The sequence below is a fragment of the Loxodonta africana genome, chromosome 18 (assembly GCF_030014295.1).
Source record: "Loxodonta africana isolate mLoxAfr1 chromosome 18, mLoxAfr1.hap2, whole genome shotgun sequence".
Taxonomy (NCBI): Eukaryota; Metazoa; Chordata; class Mammalia; order Proboscidea; family Elephantidae; genus Loxodonta; species Loxodonta africana.
The window spans coordinates 30995908-31020653 of record NC_087359.1 but is presented as its reverse complement, the minus strand read 5'-3'; the positions used below and the strand labels follow the sequence as shown (position 1 = coordinate 31020653).

At 36.5% G+C, this 24746-nt stretch overlaps 1 protein-coding gene across 1 annotated transcript in view; it reads right to left on the bottom strand.

The window, feature by feature from the left end:
* NSF (N-ethylmaleimide sensitive factor, vesicle fusing ATPase) overlaps nt 1-24746 on the bottom strand; it is a 164371-nt gene that overhangs the window by 44555 nt on the left and 95070 nt on the right. The window contains exons 10-15 of the mRNA XM_003414511.4: nt 23434-23599; nt 22552-22626; nt 22153-22340; nt 11514-11609; nt 6616-6772; nt 4784-4917 (exon numbers count right to left, since the gene is read on the bottom strand). Of these exons, the coding sequence (XP_003414559.2) occupies nt 4784-4917; nt 6616-6772; nt 11514-11609; nt 22153-22340; nt 22552-22626; nt 23434-23599 (816 nt within the window). The remainder of the gene's footprint in view (nt 1-4783; nt 4918-6615; nt 6773-11513; nt 11610-22152; nt 22341-22551; nt 22627-23433; nt 23600-24746) is intronic.

The window sequence follows — 24746 nt, the reverse complement described above, 5'->3', positions numbered from 1 at the left end:
TGTTCTGTGCAGACTACAATTTGCAGTGGGATTTACAGGAGGACATTCAAAGAAGATTATTTCTTTCTTGCAAAGCTAGTGGAAAGGAAAATTTCTTCCATTAATTTGCAACTCTTTAAAAACAAGACTATATCATGGTATTAATGGGCACAGTTTCATAAATCATTGATATTTTAACCTAATTTTGTTAAAAAATTTATCCATATCAGATTCTTATTCTATTTTATCTCTGTACTGATTGTGTACTCAGAAAACATCAAGATTAGGGAGTTATAATCAAATTCTACTGCTGTGTTCTTAATGTTCACTTAATGCCACTAGTAAATAAGATTTTAGAAAGTATAGGTGCAAAAGTGAAGAAAGGAATTAAAATTAATTGGGGGAAGCAAACCAAATGGGAAGAGGAAGGTCTGTGAATGCTTCACATATCTTTCTGGAACATACGGCTCACTCCCCCGAATGTCAGGCTAAGACCTCATACAGGCTTTGGCAGTGTCGGGGAATTGATCTATGGAGAGACTGCATCTACTTATCTATATAGAAGGATTTATTAAGCACATTAAGAGAAGTACAATGTAAATTTTAAATAATTGAAAATAAGATTCAGGTATCTGCATCATTCATTTGTGATCAAGAAAAATATCTTAACTACAATTAAATCTTACATAGTATGAAAGCAAGCCCAATGGCCCTCTCTACTAACAAAAATTCTTACCTGTTGGTTTAAGTAATAAAGTGGTATATAAAAATATCTGATGAAGTAACTAATTCAGACCAGTCCACTTGAACACAACCTAATGTGTTAAAATATTTCTGAGCTTCACAAACTACTGCCACTGCATTTTGAAAAATCTTTTAAATTGAGCATTTCGTCATTAAAATACAGCTCAAGAAAGAATTATATGGCAATCTTTCCCTATCAAATTGGCAAAAAATATTTTAATAACATCAAGTATGGCTGAAAATCCAAGGAAACTGCAACTGCAAATTGGGACAATTTTCTGAAGAGGTGGGTACAGCTTTATAAGTCATTTTCATAGCAACAGGTATCAAAACTCTCGAAAATACTTCTATTTTTCACCTAGCAATCCCAATTCTAAGAATTTATTCTAAGGAAATAACCAGAAATGTTTGTACAATAATAATAGTAATTAGATAAAATTAATCACTTCAATTTATTGAGTACATATTTTATGTCCCAGGTACTGTGTGACACTTGATATAAATTACCATCTCATTTAATTCTCATAATAGCCCTCTGAGGCAGCTATTATCTTCATTTTACAGACAAGAAAACAGAAGATTGTAGGCTAAGTCCAAAGCCACAGAGTTGGTAAGTGTGGTAGAGCCAAGATTCAAGTACAGATCTATTTGAATCCTAAGCCCCAGTTTTCAGCTAGTACGGTATGATGCTACGCTAAGAAAAGTCTACTAAGAAAATGGGAGACAATAATTTCCCTAGCTTGGTAGTTTTACAGAATATTAATTTTAATTGTGAAGAAAAAAAAAATTTGGAAATGACCTAAATGTCCAAAAAAGATATCTATTCAAAGAACCAGCTTTTGGTCTTACTAATTCTATCAATTGTTTTTCAGTTCTCTATTTCTGCTTTAATTTTTAGTATTTCCTTTCTTCTGGTGCCCATGGGTTTCTTTTGCTGCTGTCTATTTGTTTGAGTTGTAGGGTTAATGTTTTGATTTTGGCCCTTTCTTCTTTTTGGGTGTGTGCATTACTGCTATATATTGACCTCTGAGCACTACTTTTGCTGTGTCCCAAAGGTTCCGGTAGGATGTGTTTTCATTCTCATTTGATTCTGTGAATTTCTTCATTCTGTCCTTGATTAAAAAGATATCGTCTAAATGGATATTATGAAGCTGTTAATTTAACATAATAGTGAAGATAAATGTTACCGACACTGAAAAAAGTTCATGATATTTTAAGTGAAAAAAAAAAGCAGGTTTTTAACAGTACGTCCAGTGTGGTCCCTAATACATAATGTGTATGTGTTTGAGTAAAGAAAAAAACTGAAGGACAAATATGAGTTAATTTTTACTTTCTTCTACGTTCTTTTCTATATTATTTTTTGTAATTAGAAAAAGTGACATTTTTTTTTATGGGAGGGTGGGGAACGACAGGCATTTATAAGGAAAGAGATGTCTTCTCCAGAATGATAAAACCCATAAATCATCTGTGTGCTCAAAAAAAAAAAATCTTCCTATCCTCACACTAAAAATGAAGGAATGAGAAGAGTGGTGGGAGGCAGACTAGAAATATTAGAGAATGGCATTTATATTTCATTTTCAAAAACAACCTGAAAGCATCTTTAGACTGGTTTGAGTCCTCAGGCTTTTGTCAACCTATCATTAAGTAGTAATGTGAAAACTATCTGCAGGGAAAAATTTTACAATATTTCTAATACATTTCTAAGACACCTATGCTTCATTCTTCTCTCTGTTCTGTACCTTGGTTACAGAGAATAATATTTTTCCCCTCAAGGAAAATCAGGAAGTCTAATATGAATTTATGACACTGCTGAAGCAGAAATAATTTTTGTAACTTTAAGGATACACTAATGAACAAGACAGTGAATCATGAATAGAACCAATTTTGAATAAGCTTGTATAGACACTTATTTTTATATTCCTTAGCCTTCCACTCATCTAAAACTCTACCTTGAAAGGCATCAACAATTCAAAGATTAAATCATAAGTTATTAAGCCACTAATTTAACCTCTTAAATCAGCACATATTACCTTCCCCCTCAAGTCAATTTGCAAGAGATTAAAATAATAAAAATGATAATATCTCACACTTACAAAGCACTTTTGATCTGCAGAAGCCTAAAGAACTTTTTAAAAACTTTATAGGAAAACCAGGACCATCCACCCACATCTCAGAGTACCTACATCTGAGGTAACCCTGGCAGCTGGTGAAAAGCTATGGAGTAATTTACCATCTACACAAATTTACCATCTGAACAAGAATAAGGAATGGATGGTGTAGGGAAATGCAAATAGAATTAGTTATTCTATTAAATGGGAAATTTAATGGCCACAGAAGCCAAGGGCTATTATTTAAATTTTCACCTGAGGAAGAGACGGATAGTGGCTTGAGAGTTCCCTTTAGAGGGAAAAAACAAAAAACAAACAGAAAAACAACTCTTACCTACTCTAGGTAAGTTATTCTGCCCAGATTTTCCTGGGAAGGATAGATACTACTGGTTTCACTTCAAAAGGAGACTAAACTGGCTATGATATTTATTCTAAGTTCATTTTGTTTCTGGCAACATTTCCCTCTCTTTCACACTCTGTTTCAAAGGTTTTACATAAAATATCATGCTGTTTCAGTATGTATGGTTTGACTCCTACAAGGTCCCCTCTCTCCATTCATTTCAAGCACCCTACACAGTTTTGGGCCACCTGCACGAACAAGAGACTAACTTCTCAAACTGACATTTTTTTTTGGAGTCTGTTTCTTTTTAAATATATTTAAATACATTTTTCCTCTTCAGTCTCTTCCCTAAAGAAAAACTAAAGCAATTTTACCCTACATCTTTATAAAGTGAGGGCCTAGGAGCAATGGTAAAAGAATACCCTGAGCTGTCTTATACTAGGTAGCACCCAATTTTCAGGATTCTTTTCCTGCATCTCTTTGACTTAGTCCGTTCTTATCTATAATAGATCAAGCATAAAAAAAAAAGTTCAAGTAAAAGAAATACTTCAGCTAGATATAAAATATAATTTCTTCAGTGCTGGGAGTATACAAAATTAGACTATTAATGGAAACACTGTCTAAATAGCCATTAAGATTATTCATTATCGATTTTTGTTGTTTGTTATTGGCGATTTTTGTTGTTGTTATTGTTTGTCGTATTGTTGCTTTTAAGGAGTAGCTACCTACTATCCTGGATGGCTTAGGGGCATTTGCCTGAATGTAAGAGAGAGGGACCAGATGATCTTAGAGTCCTTCCAGCTCTAGGATTCTGTGTTCTAACTTTTGCTGATGGTTCAAAGTAGCTCTGTTAAGAAGGTGAATAATGACACTTGCAGAAAGGAAGAAGGGTGAGGACTGCAGTAAGTTGCCAAGCTGACTCTGATTATTACCTAAGATACAACAATCCTTTTGCAGGGTTTGTTGAAAGTGTTTTCCCAAGGATATCTCTCTGTTCTTTCCCAAACTATACAATTAACTTAAGTGACCCTGAACAGTTTGGCTTTGTACACTCATGAAAGAACTTAAGAAGAAATCCTAAATGAATGTGCTCCACTCTACCCAAACACTTTTTACTATGATCCTTCTTTCAATCAGGAAACCCTGGTGGCGTAGTGGTTAATAGCTACGGCTGCTAACCAAAAGGTTGGCAGTTTGAATCCACCAGGTGTTCCTTGGAAACTCTGTGGGGCAGTTCTGCTCTGTCCTATAGGGTTGTTATGAGTCAGAATAGACTTGATGGCAAAGCGGTGTTTTTTTTTTTCTTTCAATCAATACAAACTTAAGCAATAAAAATTGATATTAATATGTGCTAAACAAAGGAAAGATAAAGGTACTTTAATAAAAATGCATTACAAAGTTATCTAAAACAATCACTGTTTCCCTCTCCCCCCCAAAATTCTGTTAACAATTTGTTCCATTTGAGAAGAACGTAGTTGCTATGGCTTTTATGTACAAAAAAAATAATAATAAATTTTTTTTTCATACACGTACAAAAATAGTACGCATGCGCGCACACACACACACACACCTGAGAATTAGGAAATTAAAATGAAAGTAAAAATCTTGATACCTTCTTCATGGCCTGACACTTGGCCGTCTCAGAAAAGCCAATCATCTTATCAGGAGAACAGATCTTGATGAAGGGGAAATTGGATTCCTCTGCAATCTTTGCCGCTAAGGCAGTCTTCCCACTATGAGGAGGGCCTGCATAAAGATAGGCACTAGTCAGGGGAAAAAAGCCAACCTAAGCCAAGGGAACTAAAACAAGTTTAAACTTTCTCCACAGTGTTCTGAGGTCTCAACTAGTTGCTCATTAACATTTCCTGACACAGTTTCATGGCAGACATGTTTTCTCTTATTTATTAGCAACTAAACTTAATGAACTGATTAGCATTTCTCAAAAGTATGATGAAATACATTCCTTCCTACTTTCTCACCTAGGCTTACTCTGTCAAACTGCTGGTTAAACATGTAAAATGTGAAGGTTTGTGCTTCTTAAAAAAAAAAAAAAAGAATGCATTCAAAAGTATGTATCAGTACTGATTTTTTCTATCAAATCATTTGTGTAATAAAAAATACATATAATCTTCACAGGAGATGATATTCTGAGCAGGGAACAACTGCCCTATTAAAAGCAATTGTGACTTAAAAAGCTACCCTCATAGGATTGAAATGAAGTTTAAATGAGATAATACATAAAAGTGCTAGGAGAGTGACCGGCATATAATAAGTGCTCAAAGAATGTTAGCTTAATTATGATTAATAATTAATAGTAAGTAGGAATAATAATTAAGTCTTCTTGATTCTACCTCTTATGTATTTCTCAAATTGGTCTATTTATCTCCACCTCTACCACCACCACGATACCTCAAGCCAGAATCAGCTCTCCCTAAGGTTAACACAAATGCTGGAGGTAGGTCTAACGTAAATGCTTACCATAGGCCTCTCCGCTATCTCTTTTCCCCTCCAACCCATTCTCTAAAGTAGCTGTGATGATGTTTTGAAAGTACAGCTCAGAAGGTGTCGCTGCACTGCTTAAAACCCTACAAATGGCTTTCCATTGCTCCTAAGATATAGTCCAGATCTTTAACATGGCCTTCAAGGGTCTATATCAACTGGCTTTTATCCACTTCTTCAGTCTCCTGTCCAGCCAATGTCCCTCTTGGTGTCAAGCTCCTTCATGCCCAGGGCTTTTTCACATGCTGGTCCCTCTGCCTAGAAAAACTTCCCTAATTTCTTTGCTGGCCAATCTCTTTTTATCCTTTAGGTTTGGCTTACTGTGTTTCTCACAGGGAGCCCCATGCCCCAGATCTCTGGAAGGGGTTAGGTTCTCCTGTCACATGAACTCACTGAACTTCTGCTGCTGTACCAATCATAACTACTTTTTGTCTACTTAGTAAAATCCTAACTGATCTTTTAAGGCCTAAATAAAACTAGCTTTCCTTGGCCACCCCCAGGCAAAACAACTTGCATTCTCACATACCTTTACACATAGACAATGTAGTGAGAAATCTGTTTACATGCCTGTTTTCATGAACAGACTGAACTCTGTGAGTATCTTTGTATCCCCAGTACTTAGTTCAATGTCTAAAACATAGCAATCACACAGTAAATGCTTATTTAATTGAATTAGGGGCTATGTGATGCCATACAGCCTATACCACAGACACTTAGATACAATTCTACAAAAAAACTCCTTGCTATCATTCACCAGTAACATTCCGCTCCAAGAAAATATTAACTTATGCACAATACAGGAACAACAGGCTGGATTACTATTTTCAGATCATGTACGTTTAGAACTGAAAATAATTCACTTTTCTGGAATGTGCTAAATGGCTTTAAAACAAGTGCAGCTTTTTTGTTTTTCAGTTTTAATGCCATTTCATCACCCTCTCTCACCTTCCAGAAGGACGCTAACCAGTGGTGTGCGGTCACTGTTTTTAGTCTGTTGAACCAGCAGCTCCCCATCTTCCAAAACCCGAGTAACTGGATCGCCCCATTTGATGATACCATTCATAATGTAACTTGCATAATCCTCTTGGTTTGTGCCAAATGCCTGTTGACGAAAAGAATGGTTGGAGGACGGCTGAGAGCATTTTGAGCATTACATTAGAAATGAAAATATTTAAAAGTATTGAAGATGAGTAATAATTTCTTCACACTAGAAGTGTTCAGCACTATCCCATAGTTAAGGCCTATAAAACAAAAGCAAAAATTCCCCAAAAGAACAAACAAAAACTATTTTATAATATCTCATTTAACTTTTCACCCTAATAGGTAAAAAAAAAAAAAAAGCTGCTTTGGTTACCTTGGTGGGATAGAAGCAATAGATTCTAGGCTCAGACTCTGCCAGAGCCCAAGCTTTTATCTTAAACAGGTCCCTCATAATCCCTGAGAGAAAGCTATGTCCTAGTGCACTTTCTATATGGAATACACGAACTGTGGCCAATTTGTTAACAGCAAAGAGAAAAAGAGATCATGGACTTAGAAATTAGAAGTAGTTGGCTCAGCAGACAAAGATATTATCCTAACTTTGACTGTAAGTGATACAAATTGAAATGGGACTACGAAGTAGTAACGAGGAGATCATGTACATATCAGCTTGGTAGTAGGGGATGTAAGTTAAATGGCACCGATGTAAGATTTAGAATGAGGTAGAAATGTACAACAATAATTCAAGACTGAAGGACTAGGAAGAGGAAATAAAAGCAATTATTATATATAATAATTTTGTGTTCACTACATATTGCATCTTAAATCACATCTCTCTTCAGTCTCAACTTCGAATCTCAAATTATAACCCCCATCAAACCAACTGCCAAAAGTAGTCAGCAACTTTAGTATTTAGCAATTATACTGGATTTCCATAAAGTTAATTAGGAGAAGAAATGAGTAGGAAAACATAACCCAACATACATGTCAAGGTTATGTATCTTGAGAATTTCAAATCTTCAAAGATTATTACATCTCTTAAAAAGTCAATTTTTGATTCCTGGATGGAAGGAATAATTTTAACAGATCTTTAGAACCTACATCACATAGAAATTCATTCTTTGTAATAAAACCAGTTGCCACTGAGTTGATTCTGACTCAAGATGGCCCCATGAGTGTCAGAGTAGGCCTGTGCTCCATTGGGTTTTTCCAATGGCTGACTGTTTGGAAGTAGATCACCAAGACTTTCTTCTAAGGAGCCTCTGGGTGGACTTGGACCTCCAATTTTTCGGTTAGTAGCCAAGCACATTAATCTTTTGCACCTCTGTCTCTGAAACAGTATTCAGTGGTCTCATGTTGCTATTACTTTGCCACCAAATCATTTTTCAGACTATTAATTCCTGAGTATAGAGGAAAGTTCTCATTCCCTGCCTGGGTAAGGTAAATTCAGTAGCCCTAAAAAGTTATAATGGAAAAGCCTAATAAATATTGGTTGAATGGCTGCTGTAGGAAACAGTAGATTGGCTGGCTTTCTTACTTATCCCATCATTTCCTTTTTTTTGTTTTCTCCTCCAGACCCTTGGAATAAATAAAAGTAACTTCTTAGTTCCTACTTCTAGTTTGTAGCCAGATTATTCAGCATTTAAAAAGCCTTGGAGTAGATCAGTTAGGCCTAACTCTAGTATTTTTGGTGACTATGATAAATTACAACAATAAAAGATTAAACTATTTCCACTGCTCAGTAACTTTTGAAAGTAATTATTTTATATTTAAAAGTCATAATACAAAAACTAAGAAGTTTCTTGAATACAACCAAACACTCTGAGGGATAGGGTAGCAAGGGCAGGGGTCTGGGGACCATGGTTTCAGGGGACATCTAGGTCAATTGGCATAACGAAGTTTATTAACGAAATGTTCTGCATCCCATTTTGGTGAGTGGCATCTGGGGTCTTAAAAGCTAGTGAGCAGCCATCTGAGATACATCAATTGTCCTCAACCAACCTGGAGAAAGGGAGAATGAAGAACACCAATGACACAAGGAAAGTACTAGCCCAAGAGACAGAAAGGGCCACATAAACCAGAGACTCTATCACCTTGAGACCAGAAGAACTAGATGGTGCCCAGCTACCACAATGACCACCCTGACAGGGAACACAACCAAAAGTCCCTGATGGAACAGTAAAAAAGTAGGGTGCAGAACTCAAATTCTAGTAAAAAGACCAGACTTAATGGTCTGACTGAGACTGGTGGGACACCAGAAGACATGGCCCCTGGGCTCTCTGTTAGCCCAGAACTGAAACCATTCCCGAAGCCAACTCTTTATACAAAGATTATACTGGACTATAAATCATAAAATGATACTCAGGAAGAGAATGCTTCTTAGCTCAAGTAGATTAAAAAAAAAAAAAAAAATTTTTTTTTTTTTTTTAAGTAGATACATGAGACTAAATGGGCAAGAGGTGAGATGAGAGGTGAAAAGGGGACAAAAATTGGTTGAATGGACACAGGAAATCCAGGTGGAAAGAGGGAATGTGCTGACACATTATAGGGAGAGCAACTAAGATCATATAACAATGTGTATACAAATTTTTGTATGAGAAACTAACTTGAACTATAAACTTTCACTTAGAGGACAATATAAAATAAAAAGTCATAATGGTCATAAAAGGAATTGATTTTTGTCTTCAAAGGAGATACAACAAATAATTATTGTCAAAATATATAAAGAACTTGTAGAGATCAAGTAAAAATAAAGAATAAATAATATAATAGAAAAATAGGCAAAAAGACATGAATAGCATTTCACAGAAGACAATGCACATATGGTCAATAAACATATGAAGAAATGCTTAACTTCGTAAGTAATCAGTGAAATGCAAATCAAGACCAAAATGATATCACTTGATATCCCACTGAATGGCAAAGATTAAGAAGTGTGAAAATACCAATTGTTGAAACAAGGTCTCTTTTAGATTACTGGGGGTAGTGTTAATTGGGCCAACCACGGGAAAAACAGTTTGAAGTTATTTTTTAAAGTTGGACATTCACATAGTCAACAACCCAGCAATTTCATTCCTAAATATATAAGAGAAACTTGTTAAAAATGCTTACAGCAGCACTTGTTTATAATAAAAAAAACTAGTAACAGTTCAAATGCCTACTAACACAAAAATGGATAAATTGTGGTAGACACACAATGAAATGCTATTCAGCAATGAAGATAATGATATACAAGTATAGAAAACCATACAGATGACTCTTGGTAATAAAATATTTAACAAAATATCAAGTCCAAAAGACGGCATATACCATAATTCTTTTTTTATAAAGTTCATAAAACAACTGAAAGAAAACCAATGGATTACAAAACTCAGAAACGATGGTTACCTAAAGTGAAGAGAGGGAGGGGGACTGAATAAGAGAAACACAGGTAGATATGTGATATTGTCAACATTCGTGTTATTAGCCTGGAGGCAGCTCATGAGTGTCCTCATATTATTTTTAAATAAGACAAGTAACACAGAACCTGTGTATAGACTAATGACAACAGTGTGTCACGGATCAAAGACCAAGATTAATCCAATTCTGTGCTCAGGTTCACTTAAGAAAGAAAAACAAACATACACAGTTTGTTTTATACTAATATAGGACTCTGAATAATAGTTATTCAAACATGGGTAGTTTTTTAATAGGAAAATGGGTTAATGGTCTTATACTGTATTCTAAAGCTCCAACTATGACTATTCAGTTTTGAGTATACTTTAGAATAAACCAATTGCCACTGACTAGATTCCAATTCATGGTGACTCCATGTGTGTCACAGTAGAACTGTGGTGCATTGGGTTTTCAATGGCCGATTTTTAGGAAGTAGATTGCCAGGTCTTTCTTCCAAGGCACCTCTGGGTGGACCCAAACCTTCAACCTTTTGATTAGGAGCCGAGTGTGTTAACCATTTATACCACCCAGGGACTCTCCTTTTAAGAATACGGACACATTTTTATTAAATTTTTTTTTTTTTTTTTTAGGGTGGTTAAGAGCCTTAGAAACCATGGCAGTTAGAAGAACTAGTAAGAAAAAACGTTGCCTGGCATTCCCGAAGACAACTCATCAGACATGGAGGGGACTGGACAATTGGAGACAGTTGGAGAGAGATGCTGATGAAGAGTGAGCTACTTTTATCAGTAGGACACTTGGGACTGTGTTGGCATCTTCTGTCTGGAGGGGAGATGGGAGGGTAGAAAGGGTTAGAAACTGGTAAAACGGTCATGAAAGGAGAGACTGGAAGGAGGGAGCAGGCTGACTCATTAGGGGGAGAGTAAATGGGAGTATGTAGTAAGGTGTACTTAAGTTTATATGTGACAGACTGACTTATTTGTAAACTTTCACTTAAAGCACAATAAAAACTATTAAAAAAAAAAAAGGTTGCCTGGGAGGAGGTTGGGGAAAGGTATGAGAGAGAGAGAAGGACATGATAGTTAATTTTAAATATCCTAATAGCTGACAGTTGGAGGATGGAGTGAATTTAGGTTTCCATAGCTTCATATTGCATAAGAACAAATGGGAAAACAAGTTCAATATAAAGTAAGAACTAATAATTAGAAAGTCTCAAAATTGAATGGGCTGCCTTATAAGATGGTGAACTCCATATCATGAGAAATATTTAGGTAAATATTGGCTAATCATCTAGCCATCAGGGATATTATATAAATGATTCTTACGCTGGGCACTTTCAACACTAAGATTTTCTAATTTTATAAAATGACACATGACATAACCTTCTATAACACTGGGTTAAAAAAAAAAGGCACTTATTATTCTCTTATTTTATTTTTTTGGTTTACACATCACTCAATATGCATACTCACTGGTTTGATATCATTCTCCAAAGAAGCAAGGAAGTCTCCTCTTGTCACCTGCAGGCTCTCTGCTTTCTCCATGTCCACTTCTACTTTAGTACTGGCCTAGTTAGGAAAGAAAACAAAAAGTAAGGACTTTCAAGATTTAAGAATATTTCCAGCCTAAGAATATAACACCTGAGGATTTACAAAGCACACTTTCACAGACAAAAATTGTATCTCTCAAATTTACAAATACATACAGTAAAATCTGTGAAAGCCAGAGCCTGTATAAGGTAGAAACCTGTCAGAGAAGGAAAACTCAAAATATTTTCCACTAAATAGAGAGTGACAGAAAAGTAGTAACTGCACCCTGTCAAAGGTGGAAAACTTGTGAGTCCCGGAAAAACAAGGCAGTCCTGCCAAGCTCTGGCTGTCACTGTATACCCTTTGCCTGAACAATTCCACTTCTAGGAATTTGTCCCATAAATACATTCACAAATGCACACAAGGTTATACATACAAGGATATCTACTACAGATATATGTAACAGCAGAAGACTAGAAGCAAATTAAAAGTCTACCGAGAGGGGACCACTTAAGTAAATGATGACTCCGCTGTACCAAAGAAGACTATGTAGCTATTTATAAAAAATGAGGCATGAGTAGGAGGAAATATGTAGAGAGGGTCTTTAAGAACAGTGGTCCTCAACCTTGGCTGCACATCAGGATAACCTCCAGAGCCTTTAGAAAATACAGAAGTCCAGCCACTCCCTCAGGTTTTGATTTAACAGGTCCAGCAATGCCCAGGCACGTATATTTTTACAAAGTGCCACACAAGTGATTCTGATGCTCAACCACGTTTGAAAACCATTCCTCTAGAAGACCAAGGCCCTAACACTTCGATCTGTACTCATACTTTGCCTGAGAATCTATATGCCCAGCTCCAAATATTCTGCTTACTGCACCTGGAGCTAATACTTAAAGCAGACATCTGGAGATGCATCAAGGCCTTCATCTGCATTTGGGGCTGCCCGGACCTGATGACTGGCTGAGATACCAATACATTTTTTAATGTGACTGGGCTCACTACCAATAGCATAAGGCAAGAGTCTGCTTTTTAAACTGGTATCGTGGATTAAAAAAAAAAAAAAAAAGGTCTCTTAAAAAAAAGGCTATAAAACTAAAACGTGTTAAATTTTAATCTTCCATTGATTATTATAAAATATGAGTCGTGTTCCTTTAGGAACAGACTGCTGAAACAGATAAAATGACAGGTATTTTTTTTCTTTTTTCTTTTTTAAGTTGGCCTCACGGGATAGAAAGAACTATGTCAAGAAATTGGATCAAGATGGCCAGCTGAACACATTTATTCATCTCCCTCCCTGCCCCGAATCCCATGAAATGACAGAAAGTGAGTCAGGAAGGTTAACAGGCATGGAAGATACATCCAGGAGCTGCAATACTGATCTAACAAGAGTCTCAGAAGGACAGAAAAGAAAGAATGACAGAGAAAAACAGTAAGAGAAGACAAAAATATTTTCCACAGCCGAAGAAAAGTGTGTCTTTGCCGTTTATAAAGAGTCCAATGAGTGCTGATTAGGATAAATGAAAAGAAACCCACATCTGTCTAGACATACTGTTGTAAACTTTCAGACCACCAAAGATGAAGAGAAAGTCCTAGAACCTTTCTGGGAGACAAAAACAGGTTACCTGCAAAGAAACCAGATTAAATTGGCGTGATACCTCTCACAGGCAATACCGGAAACTAGAAGACAATGAAATCACGTCTCCAAAAATACACCTGGATATCTACCCTAGAAAAAGATTTCCACGTGTACATAGGGAGGCATCTGCAAGCATTTTTGTAGCAGGATTATTTTACTCGTCACAACCAGAAATAATCTATACATTAAATAAATCATTCATTAAATTTACTGAGCACCTACAATGTACCAAGCACCATTCTAAGCAATGAGACATAGCAGTGAATAAAACACACAAGGTCCCTACTTTTGTGGATCTTATATTTTAAATTACGTAATACTATTCTCGAATGCTGTACATTTGTCCAAAATAATGAAGGAGATTTACATGTACTGATATGGAAACCTATCTAAGACATATTGTCAAGTAAAAAGTGCAAGTTGCAGTACAATATATGTAGCATAATCCCATTAATGTTTTGTTTTTTTTTTAAAGTACATATGTACATGTACATAGAGAAAATAAACTACAAAGGTATATCCCAAATGTTGGTTATCTCTGGGGAGCAAAAGAGAAGTGATGCTAGAGATGGCCTTTCTCACTTTTCCCTACATATTTTTGCATCTTTGACTCTTTTATAAAGAGAATGTATTCATGTATGACTTCTGTACTTTTAAAAACAAAGAAACAAGTAACATTTAAATAGATAAATATTCTACTTAAATAAATAGAACAGTTAGCATTTAAATTAATAAGGTTTTCATTGGTACATATTAGGCATTTGATAAATATTAATCACATTCAGTTCACATTTCCAGGTTAAAAAAAAAGGAAATGGTGTCACAGGAAACAGGCAACTCTATGAAAGAATTACGATACCCAGTTCAGAATATACAAATCTATACAGTGCTTTATAGCGCGTAAGTATAAAATGTGTTCATATAGTATAAAGGATAGTTTATACAGTACATATATAAACCAGTTGCCATCGAGTTGATTTCAACTCATGGCGACCCCACAAGTGTCAAAGCACAACTATGCTCTGTAGGATTTTCAATGGCTGATTTGTCGGAAGTAGACGCCACTGTATATACGTTGTTGTTCTTAGGTGGAAAACGCTGGTGGTGTAGTGGTTAAGAGCTACGGTTGCTAACCAAAAGGTCAGCAGTTCAAATCCACCAGGTGCTCCTTAGAAACCCTATGGGGCAGTTCTACGCCACCCTACAGTGTCACTATGAGTCGGAATCGACTCGACAATAGTGGGTTTGGTTTTTTGTTGCTGTTGTTAAGGTGCTGTTGAGTCGGTTCTGACTCATAGTAACAGTATATATATTGTATATATATACACTGTTGTCCATATAAATAAGAGGAAGCTCTGGTGGTGCAATGGTTAAGCACTTGGCTGCTAACCGAAAGGGTGGAGGTCCAAACCCACCAGTGATTCCGTGGGAGAAAAGACCTGGCGATCTGCTCCTGTAAAGATTACAGCCTAGGAAACCCTATGGAGGAGTTCTCTCTGTCACATTAGGTTGCTGTGAGTTGGAATTGACTCCACGGCACAGAACAACAACATATAAATAAGTAAAAAGTATATATATGGTTTACATAGTATAAGGTATGTTCACATATATTACCGCATTTCATCCATTAAGGGTCAATAGAGAATTTCCTTCCTCGGTACCCTTAATAAGGGTTTTAATGCTGATTTAAACTGTCTGACATATCTGACATATTCTAGGAAGTAAACTCACGTGAAAGTAAAGTACACCCTGACAGAATCATATTAAGATGCCAAAGAAGCTATCAGCCTCATTTTAAATGTCTCCTCCCTATACAGCCTTACCTTTTTTACTATATTTTGTATTTTAATTTGTTCTTATAGTAAAACTGAATCCAAATGACAGAAACATAGTAATATGAAGTAATATAAACATCTTTAAGCATTCACCAAAAAAAAAAGACAAATTTCAGGACTGAAGCTGGTGAGGAACTTGTCTTCTTACTAACTATTGAAAAAACAGTCACCCAAGGAATTAAAAGTAAATTAAGACGGCTGGGGGAGAGGTATTTTAAAGCGACTTGTTTTCAGGCACTCCAGGAATTTTAGAAGTTACCTAATTGCAGATAGTCAATATTCCAGCTGACAACTATTTCTACCTGTTCATTAAAATAAATTTTCTAAGGACTGAGACAATTTTTACTATTTTATCAAAAGTAGTGAAATCCTATTAAAAAAAAATTCTACAATTCTGAACTTTTACTCATTCAGAAAAACTTTCTCATTTGTCTGAATTAGTGAGAATTTTTTCCTGCATTTTATTTATAACAGCTAATCAATAGAAAAGAGGCAGCATCTTTCAGCTTATACCTGCAGAAACTAATAAACTTGTATTTCAACACCAGCAAATATCAAGTGGTCACCCTTAAATTCATAACCTTTTAAATGTGACCTTTCAAAGCTCTTATCATTCCTCTTAAATTAAGGGCAGAATGGCCTTAATCAATAGAAAATCCAACAGAAAATGAGAAATAATTTTATTGAAATTCTGTAAACATAATTCAGAGTTTTGGTTCAGTTGTAAGCTGGTGTGTAAGTGTGTATGTCTCCTTAACTTTTTCTTTACAGCAGATGAGAGAACAGAAGAAATTTGGGTTATGAACCTTCTATACCTGAAGCAGAAATTCCTTTCAAGATAAAAACCACCAAATGTCACATGAATTTTAGTTGACCACCAACATGGGTTCAAGTTCATATGACATGAACATCAGGCCTTTGTGACTAGATTTGCTCCACTTGTTTCAGAAAAAAAAAAAAAAAAAAACATTTAATAGGGAAGCCTTGCTTAGTCCACCTGACTTTGTTTTGGTCTAAATCTTTTGAAAAAGAAGCAAAACTAGTAATGGCTTTTTAAAAACAAAGAAAGGACATCATAACAAGGAGTTGAATGATGTGGATGTTTTAAAGTGCTATACCAACTTTAAGTTTCAAATTAAACGTTTATTCATCAATCACTACTACTAAAGCTATGAATAATCTACAGCAATAAGACTAAGATAGTCTATCTTTTGTTTAGCTGAGGAGTTTTACTTGTTGGGAAACTTTAAAAACCACTTGACAATGCAGTTTTTTTTTTAAATGCAGAAAAAGAAATAATTATTCATAATATTTCTCCTTTGGATGTAAGGTTAGTGTCTTACACATCTTTCTTTTCCCTAAACTGCCTACATAGTGTCTTACACTAGACGGTCCATCTAAAAAAATAAAATAAAACAACCAAACCTGTTGCTGTCAAGTCAATTCTGACTCACAGTGACCCTATAGGACAGAGTAGAACTGCTCCATAGGGTTTCCAAGGAGCAGCTGGTAGATTTGAACTGCCAACTTTTTGGTTTGCAGCTGTAGCTCTTAACTACTGTACCTCCAGGGCTCCAGATAGTCCATTAAAAAAACAAAAAACAAAAAAACCCATTGCTGTCAAGTAGATTTTGACTGACAGCAACCCTATAGGTCAGAGTAGAACTGCCCCATAGAGTTTCCAAGGAGCGTCTGGTGGATTTGAACTGCCGAGCTTTTGCTTAGCAGTGGTAGCGCTTAACCACTACACCACCAGGGTTTCCAGAAAGTGCACAGATAATGTAAAAAATTAAAAGCTGTTTGGTACAAAGAGAGTTAATCACAAAAGAATATGGATCACCTGAAGCTTAAATCAAGGTGAATTCAACCACATGGAAAAGTGAGAGAAATACTGTCAACTATTTGTACTACTTCATACTTTCAAAATTGAAGGATAACATTTTATACAACGTTAACAAAAATTTTAGCTTTACAGTTAAAAAAAAATTAACTGCACACAGTCAACAAAAACCAGAAACCCAGATATTAGAAAAGATGTATATGGCACCCTTACAAATCAGCCAATAACAACAATAATGGACATAAAAACTAGCATTTATATAGTTTATGAGGCACTTCAACATCCATTATTTGATTTCATCCTCACAAAAACCTGGCGAGATAGGTGGTATTTCCCCTTGACAGGTCAGAAACAAAAAAGTGAAAGAACTGTAATGCATAGCCACACCTTCCGACTATGAGATCTATAATCTTTCCGCCATTCCTCATTGTCTTATATGTAGATAAACATAACCAATACGGGCTTGAAGAAAGCATATTTCTTAGTGAGATAATGGCTTAGAGCGACATAAATGACTAAATAAAAGAAAAATACAGTGACCAGTGCATATGAGAAACCTATGGTTACTAGTAAACTAGTTACTGTAGATTATGCCAAGAAGCATTCATGTGGCTTGAAATGAACGATCAGCATGGGGCGGGGGGCAATTATCACATCATTCACACAATTTTTCTTGAGGTCACTGTCTCTTCTTACTAGAACATTTCTTACACCATGGTGGAAGAATGAAAAAATAGGTGCTAAATGGATGACTGGATCCATTCTATAAAGTATCCAATATTGTATTCCCACCCTGTCCAAAGGTTAGGCATTCTTGAGCTAGAACAAATTCACTTCTATTATGTAGGGAAATTGTGGCTTATGGATAGAGTTTGAGTCAGAATACATATATCAGTTTACTCATTAAAAAAAATATTTACCACTAAAATCATAAAACTCTTAGAACAAAGTATAGGGGTAATGTTTTGGGACCTAGTTTTTGACAATGGATTCTTAGATATGACACCAAAAGCATGGGCAAAAAAGGACAAAATTAAAAAATAGGCTTCATCAAAATTTAAAAAATTTGTGCATCAAAGGATTTTATGAACAAAGTGAAGAGACAACCTATAGGATGGACGAACGTATTTGGGAATCATATATCTGATAAGGGTTTAATATCTAGAATATATAAAAGAATTGCTACAACAAAAAGACAACAACCCAATAAAAAAATGGGCAAAGGGCTTTAGAACAGACATTTTACCAAAGAGGATATATAAATGGCCAATAAATAAGCACATGAAAAGATGCTCAAAGTCATTAGTCATTAGGGAAATCTACACCACGATGAGAAACCACTTTATCCCCACTAGAATGATTATCATCAGAAAAATGGAAAACAATGTCGGCAAGGTTATGGAAAAAATGGAACCTTGTCCATTGCTGGTGAGATTGTAGAATGGTGTAGCTGCTGGGGAAAACAGTTTGACGGTTCTTCAAAAAGTTAAACAGAATTACTGTATTAGCAATTCCATTCCTAGGTATATACCCAAAAGACTTGAAAGCAGGAACTCAAACAGATACTTGTACACCGATGTCCACTGCAGCATTATTCACAATTGCCAAAAGGTGGATACAGCCTAAGCATCTATTAACAGATGAATGGATGAACAAAATGTGGTGCACACACATACAATGGAATATTACTCTGCCATAAAGAGGAATGAAGCTCTGATAAATGTTAAAATTAGACACAAAAGGGTAAATATTGTATGATCCCACTCACATGAAATATCTAAACTAGACAAATGCATGTTGTTGTGTGTGTCATCAAGTAGATTCCAACTCATAGTGACCCTAGAAGACAAGAGTAGAACTGCCCCATGGGGTTTCCAAGGAATGGCTGGTGGATTCAAACTGCTGACCTTTTAGTTAGCAGCCTGAGCTCTTAACCACTTCGCCACCATGGCTCCAGACAAATGCATAAAGACCAAAATTTACTAGTGGTTACCAGGGGCAGGTGGCAGAAGGGAAAGGGGAGCTCTTGTTTTAGAGGCACTGAGTTTCTATTAAGGATGAAGAAAAAAAAAAAAACTGGAAATAGATAGTGGCGATGGTTCCACAACATGGTGAATATAATTAATGCCACTAAATCGTACACATAAAAATGGTTGAAATGGCAAGTGTTTTGTTATACATATTTTGCCACAACTAAAAAAAAAAATTACTGAACATCTACAGTGTGCTCAGTACTTAGATCTATTTGGGGTACTGCGGGAGATCTAGAGATAAATAAGATACAAACTTAAAGTCTAGAACAGGGGTTGCCTATTTTTTCTATAAAGGGCCAGATAGTAGATATTTTAGGCCTTGTGGGCCATGTAATCTCTGTTGCAAATATTTAGTTCTGCCACTGTAGCACAAAAGCAGTCACAGACAATACATAAATGGATGAGTGTGGTTGTGTTCCAATAAAGTTTTATTTACAAGAACAGGTGGTGGGCTAGATTTGGTCCAGGAGCCAACTGTTGGTCTAGAATCATTGATAGGATGTACTCAAATATACTCATCCTAACTGTTCAGGATTTTAGTATCCCTTGCCTGAACTGTTATAACAGTTCCTCTCTCTTGTCTTGTGTCGCCAAACTCCACTCCCCTAAATACTCTACTAGACACAGGTGCTAGAGTGATCTTACGTTTTAACACTATGCCACTGCTATTCTTAAAATTCTTCAATGGCTTAGCACTACTTATAGAAAAAAAGTCCATACTTCTTAGCACAGTGTAAGAGACTCTTTGTGCTCCATCCCCTGCTTTAGTCTCCTGACTTCTCTCTCACAATGTCTCTACCTCGTCTCCCTTACCTTTTATGCGGAAGCAATACTAAACTTCCCTAACACACCATCCTATTTTGTCTCTGTTCCTTTGCATATGCCCTATCGTTGCTGTTAGTTGTTATTGAGTTCATTCCAACTCATGGTGACCCCATATGACCCCAGTGTGCAGAGTAGAACTCTCCATAGGGTTTTCAAGGTTGTGACCTTTTAGAAACTGTCATGGATTGAACTGTGTCCCTCAAAAATATGTATCAACTTGGTTAGGCCATGATTCCCAGTATTGTGTGGCTGTCCTCCATTTTGTGATCTTCCTATGTGTTATAAACCATAATCTCTGCCTGTGGTTAAAGAGGATTAGGGTGGGACGTAACACCTTTGCTCAGGTCACATTTCTGATCCAATGTAAATGGAATTTCCCTGGGGTGTGGCCTGTACCACCTTTTATCTCTCAAGAGATAAAAGAAAAGGGAAGCAAGCAAAGAGTTGGGGGCCTCATACCACCAAGAAAGCAGGGCTGGGAGCAGAGCACATCCTTTGCACCTGAGGTTCCTGCGCTGAGATGCTCCCAGACCAAGGGAAGATTGATGACAAGGACCTTCCCCCAGAGCCGAAAGAGAGAGAAAGCCTTCCCCTGGAGCTGAAGCCTTGAATTTGGACTTGTAGCCTACTAGAGTGTGAGAGGATAAATTTCTCTTTGTTAAGGCCATCCACCTGTGATATTTCTGTTATAGCAGCACTAGATGACTAAGACAGAATCATATTGCCAGGACTGTCTTATGAGGTGCCTCTGGATGGATTTGAACCACCAACCTTTCAGCTAATAGTCAAGTGCTTAACTGTTTGTGCCACCCAGGTATCCTAAAAATGCCCTACTCCACCAAGAGACACTCACACCTACCCAGAAAACTCCTCTGTGAAGGTTGCCTGCATCCTTCAAGCTGACCACATCTGACACCTTTCTACTTTCTTAACTTGCAGATACTGTCTATTGTTGCATGTGGAGGATTCAACCGTGAGCTGCTCAAGGGCAGGCAATTTACTTCTTTGCAGTTGTAGCATTAACTCCTAGCACAGTGTCTGGCCATTATGTAGTAGATGTTGAATAAATCTATTGTGCGCCAAGGTCAACTGAAGGTACCATAAACGACACATGAATATTTCAAGAATGAAGAAGTACATCATTCTGGAAAGGGAGAATCAGAAAAGATTTGAGGAAGGTGGTAGCATATGAACCAGATATTGAAAAGATAGTAAACATGGAGGGTAAAGGTTTTCAATGAAGTAAGAAGAACAAAAGCAGAGAAGTGGAAAAATAATGTCTGATGACTGGTGAGTATTTCAGTTTGGCTGAAGTGTATGGAGAATAATTAGGAATACATCTGGAAAGGCCAGTTTAGGGTCCGATCTAGAGGGCCTTCAAGCCCAAGGTGAGAAGCGTGTACTTTGTTCTGCAGACAATGGGGACTCATGGAAAGGTTCTGAACAGAATAGTATGAAAGTTTTTGAACAGAGAACCGTATTAATCTCCTTTTTTTCAGAAAGGAGGTTAATCAAACAGAAGGTGGGTATCGGCAGTGAGGGCTGAAAAATATTGCCGAGATAGAACCAACAAAATCCGGCAAAGACCTGATGTAGGACACAGAAGAGTGGCAGGAATAAAGATAATCCTGAAGTCTTAAGCTTGGGAAATCAGGATAAGCAGGGAAATAGGAGTAGAAGGAAAGTAGGAAAAAAGACAGTGTATTTGGTATGGAATATTAAATTTGAGACTTGATAAAATCCAGGTAGAAGTATCTACTATGAGTCTGAAAATGGGAGGCAGACACTTTCAACAAATGAGACATAACCTGGGAGTCATCCATCTCCAAGCGGTAACTAAAACCTCAAGAGGAGAGTGGGTGGTAAAGGCTCAAGAACAGGCCCTTACTCACATCAAAATGAAAGTACCCTGGAACATATTTCTACAATAGTATCAATCACTGATTGTACTAATTTGCTATCGTGCCTGCTTCCCTGACTCTGAACTACTTGAGGGAAGAAGCTATGTTGTATTTATCTTTGTGTCTCCAGATTACAACCTCAAAAAAGCAGATATTCAATATATTTGCTGGATGAAGCAACTCTCACAGTTCTAGTATGTAAAAAATCTAACTTCCTATGACATGTTACAATTCAACACAAGTCTTCATCTTCACATATCTGTCAGATGGTGGCAACCTAAGGTAGATGGGCCAGTGGTTACCATGGGGCCAATGCTACCATGATCTTCCTTTCTGCTACTCTGAGGATTTGCACTTGACAATTAATTCCTATTCCTTTTACCATCTCTCTTCTCCATCAAAAGTCAGCATTACCTAGCCCTTGGCATGCTTGAAAGGAAAGAGGCAGAATGCCAGTGTGGTATTTATAGGGCTGCAAACCGCTGATCTACTGGGTTGTTTTCACTGACCTTTATGTGTCTATTCATGGCAGTGGACTGTGCTGCTCGCACCAGACCCTCCAGCTCAGCACCGCTGAAATTCTTGGTCTCCACAGCCAGTTCTTTAATATCTACATCAGCGGAGAGTAAGTGATGTCCTCTCATCCTTGCTGTGTGGATGTGAAGGATCTGTAGTCGACCTTTCTCATCCGGTAAGCCTGAAAAAACAAAACATATAACAGACATTTTCCTAGTTTCAAAAGCACCATCAGCATTATAATCCAAATGTTTTTCTTACAGGTACATAAGCATTTAAATATCTGCTTCTCATGACATCCACCTTTTTAACAAACAACTTTTATAACAAAAGTATATGACTTTGCTCCTGCTAAATGGTCAGTGTCTCTGATCAGTGACAGGTCTGCTTACCTATCTCCATCTTAACTTCCAGCCTTCCAGGTCGAAGGAGAGCCTCATCTATCAGATCTGGTCTGTTGGTCATTCCTGGACACAGATGTTGGGAAAAAAAAAAAGACAAATTATCAGGGTTCAAAAATAAATGAAAAATTTTCTTCATGATATGTAAGGACAGTAATTTCCCTGACAAGCTAAGATCACATTTTATAAGAGTCAAATAGAAAACCAAATTAATTTCAAATAAAAATATCATTGCTTCTTGACCTATTCTAATGAAAATTATCTAGTATTTCACTGTTGTACATTCCAGTGGAATAGGACTGCAACGAAAACTTCAAATATTTAGAAAGAAAATTTAAGGTTCAGAGACAGTAAGTAACTTGACAAAATGGTAGAGAACAATGTGAACATAAACTGTCTAACTCCAAAGTCCCTTTCCTTCCTACCAGGCCAGCAGTTTTTGACCTTCATAAAAGTACAGTTCTTTTTCAAAAATAACCTTAAGAAGAACCTTGGTACATATAACAGTTAAAAGAAGTTATAACAGGGATACAGGATCTGAAGGGCACTCCCTGGCCCTCACTGACCTGGAAGCACCTCTGAGGATGGAGGCCTTTAGGACCTAGTTTGAAAATCACTGCATTCATTAATTACACTTTACTGCCTTTCACCTCTGGTGCACTATAAGCATAAACTCATGCGTCACTAAAGTCCATCTTTTATTCATTCTATTGAGTCTAGACCTTAAAATAGCCAAATTCTTCAGTATCACTTGATTCTAATTTGAAACACTGGAAAAAGAGTATAATAACAACCTATACAGGTCTTAATTCAGAACCTATGTATCTCATGTTTTTAAAACCACAGTACTTTTATTTTTTTCAGTAAACATACCAATGACTAGGATGTTGTTCAGTTGCTCCACCCCATCAATTTTGGACAGTAACTGGTTGACAACAGTGTCATGAACTCCTGTGCTGCCAGCCATGCTCCCTCTTTGCTTGCAGATGGCATCGATTTCATCAAAGATGATGATGTGCAAACCACTGTTAGCACCAAGCTATTAAGGGAGGAAATTATATGAAAGGTCAAAACTTGAATGTTATCATTAAACAAACTAATCAAAAAAGCAAAACAAAACTTTCAACAGATTGACTTTGCTCCATTTTGACTAATAAATGTAGCAAGTATAATCATGGTTGTCCTCTTAAAGGTGCTAGAACTGCATTCTCAGAATTCTGCAAACTGAATAGGCGTTCCGGACCTCATATTTAACAGCCATCAGACAAAAATACACACTGTATCTGAGGAAAGTGAATAGTCCATTAAATAAGTAAATGTTAATTTTCGCCATTTCTATATCTCACTGTTTGAAAGAAGAACTCTCATATTTATCAGATGCATTTCCTCAGTGTGTGGCCTGTCCATCTCATTTTCCCTAAGTTTTGATGAGAGGATTGTCCCAGAAGCAGAAAATTTAATGTTTGTTTTGTCATAGGATATAGCTCAGCATTAACTCTACCTAGACGCTGGGTGGGAATCGGGCAAATAGAGAAAGGATTCATATTCACTGACATGACATGAAAATTGACTACTTAACAATAAAGTGAGAACATGGTCAAGGAAGTCTCATTTCTTCTGTGTAGCAATTTCTGTTTTTGTTTATTGGAAATACAGTCTTCATTAAAAGTAATCAGGTTATATATTTTAAATCTTTAAAAGATGCAAATACTTTTAGATGCTAATAATTCATTAGGTTATATTAACATGGATCTTCTAACAACTTGCATTTAAATAATTTAGTCTCCTATTAGGGACCAAACGGAGAAGTGCACTCCAGAAATTCTCTTTTCTTCTCCTTTTTTTAGACAAAAAAGAACATTAGAGGTTAAAACAAAAAAAAAAAAAGCCAAAACAGAGAGAATGAACTCAACCTAAATTTAACAACATATACCAAAAAAAACACCCCAAACCCATTGCTGTCAGGTTGAGTCCAACTCATAGTGACCCCACAGGCCAGAGTGGAACTGCCCCATAGTTTCCAAGGAACGGCTCGTGGATTTGAACTGCTGACCTTCTGGTTAGCAGACGTAGCTCTTAAGCACTATACCACCAGGGTTTCCATGATGACATATAAAATTAAATGATGGGCATAATGAGATTAAGTCTCCGGCGAAGTATGATTTTTTTTTTTATGAGAGATTTTT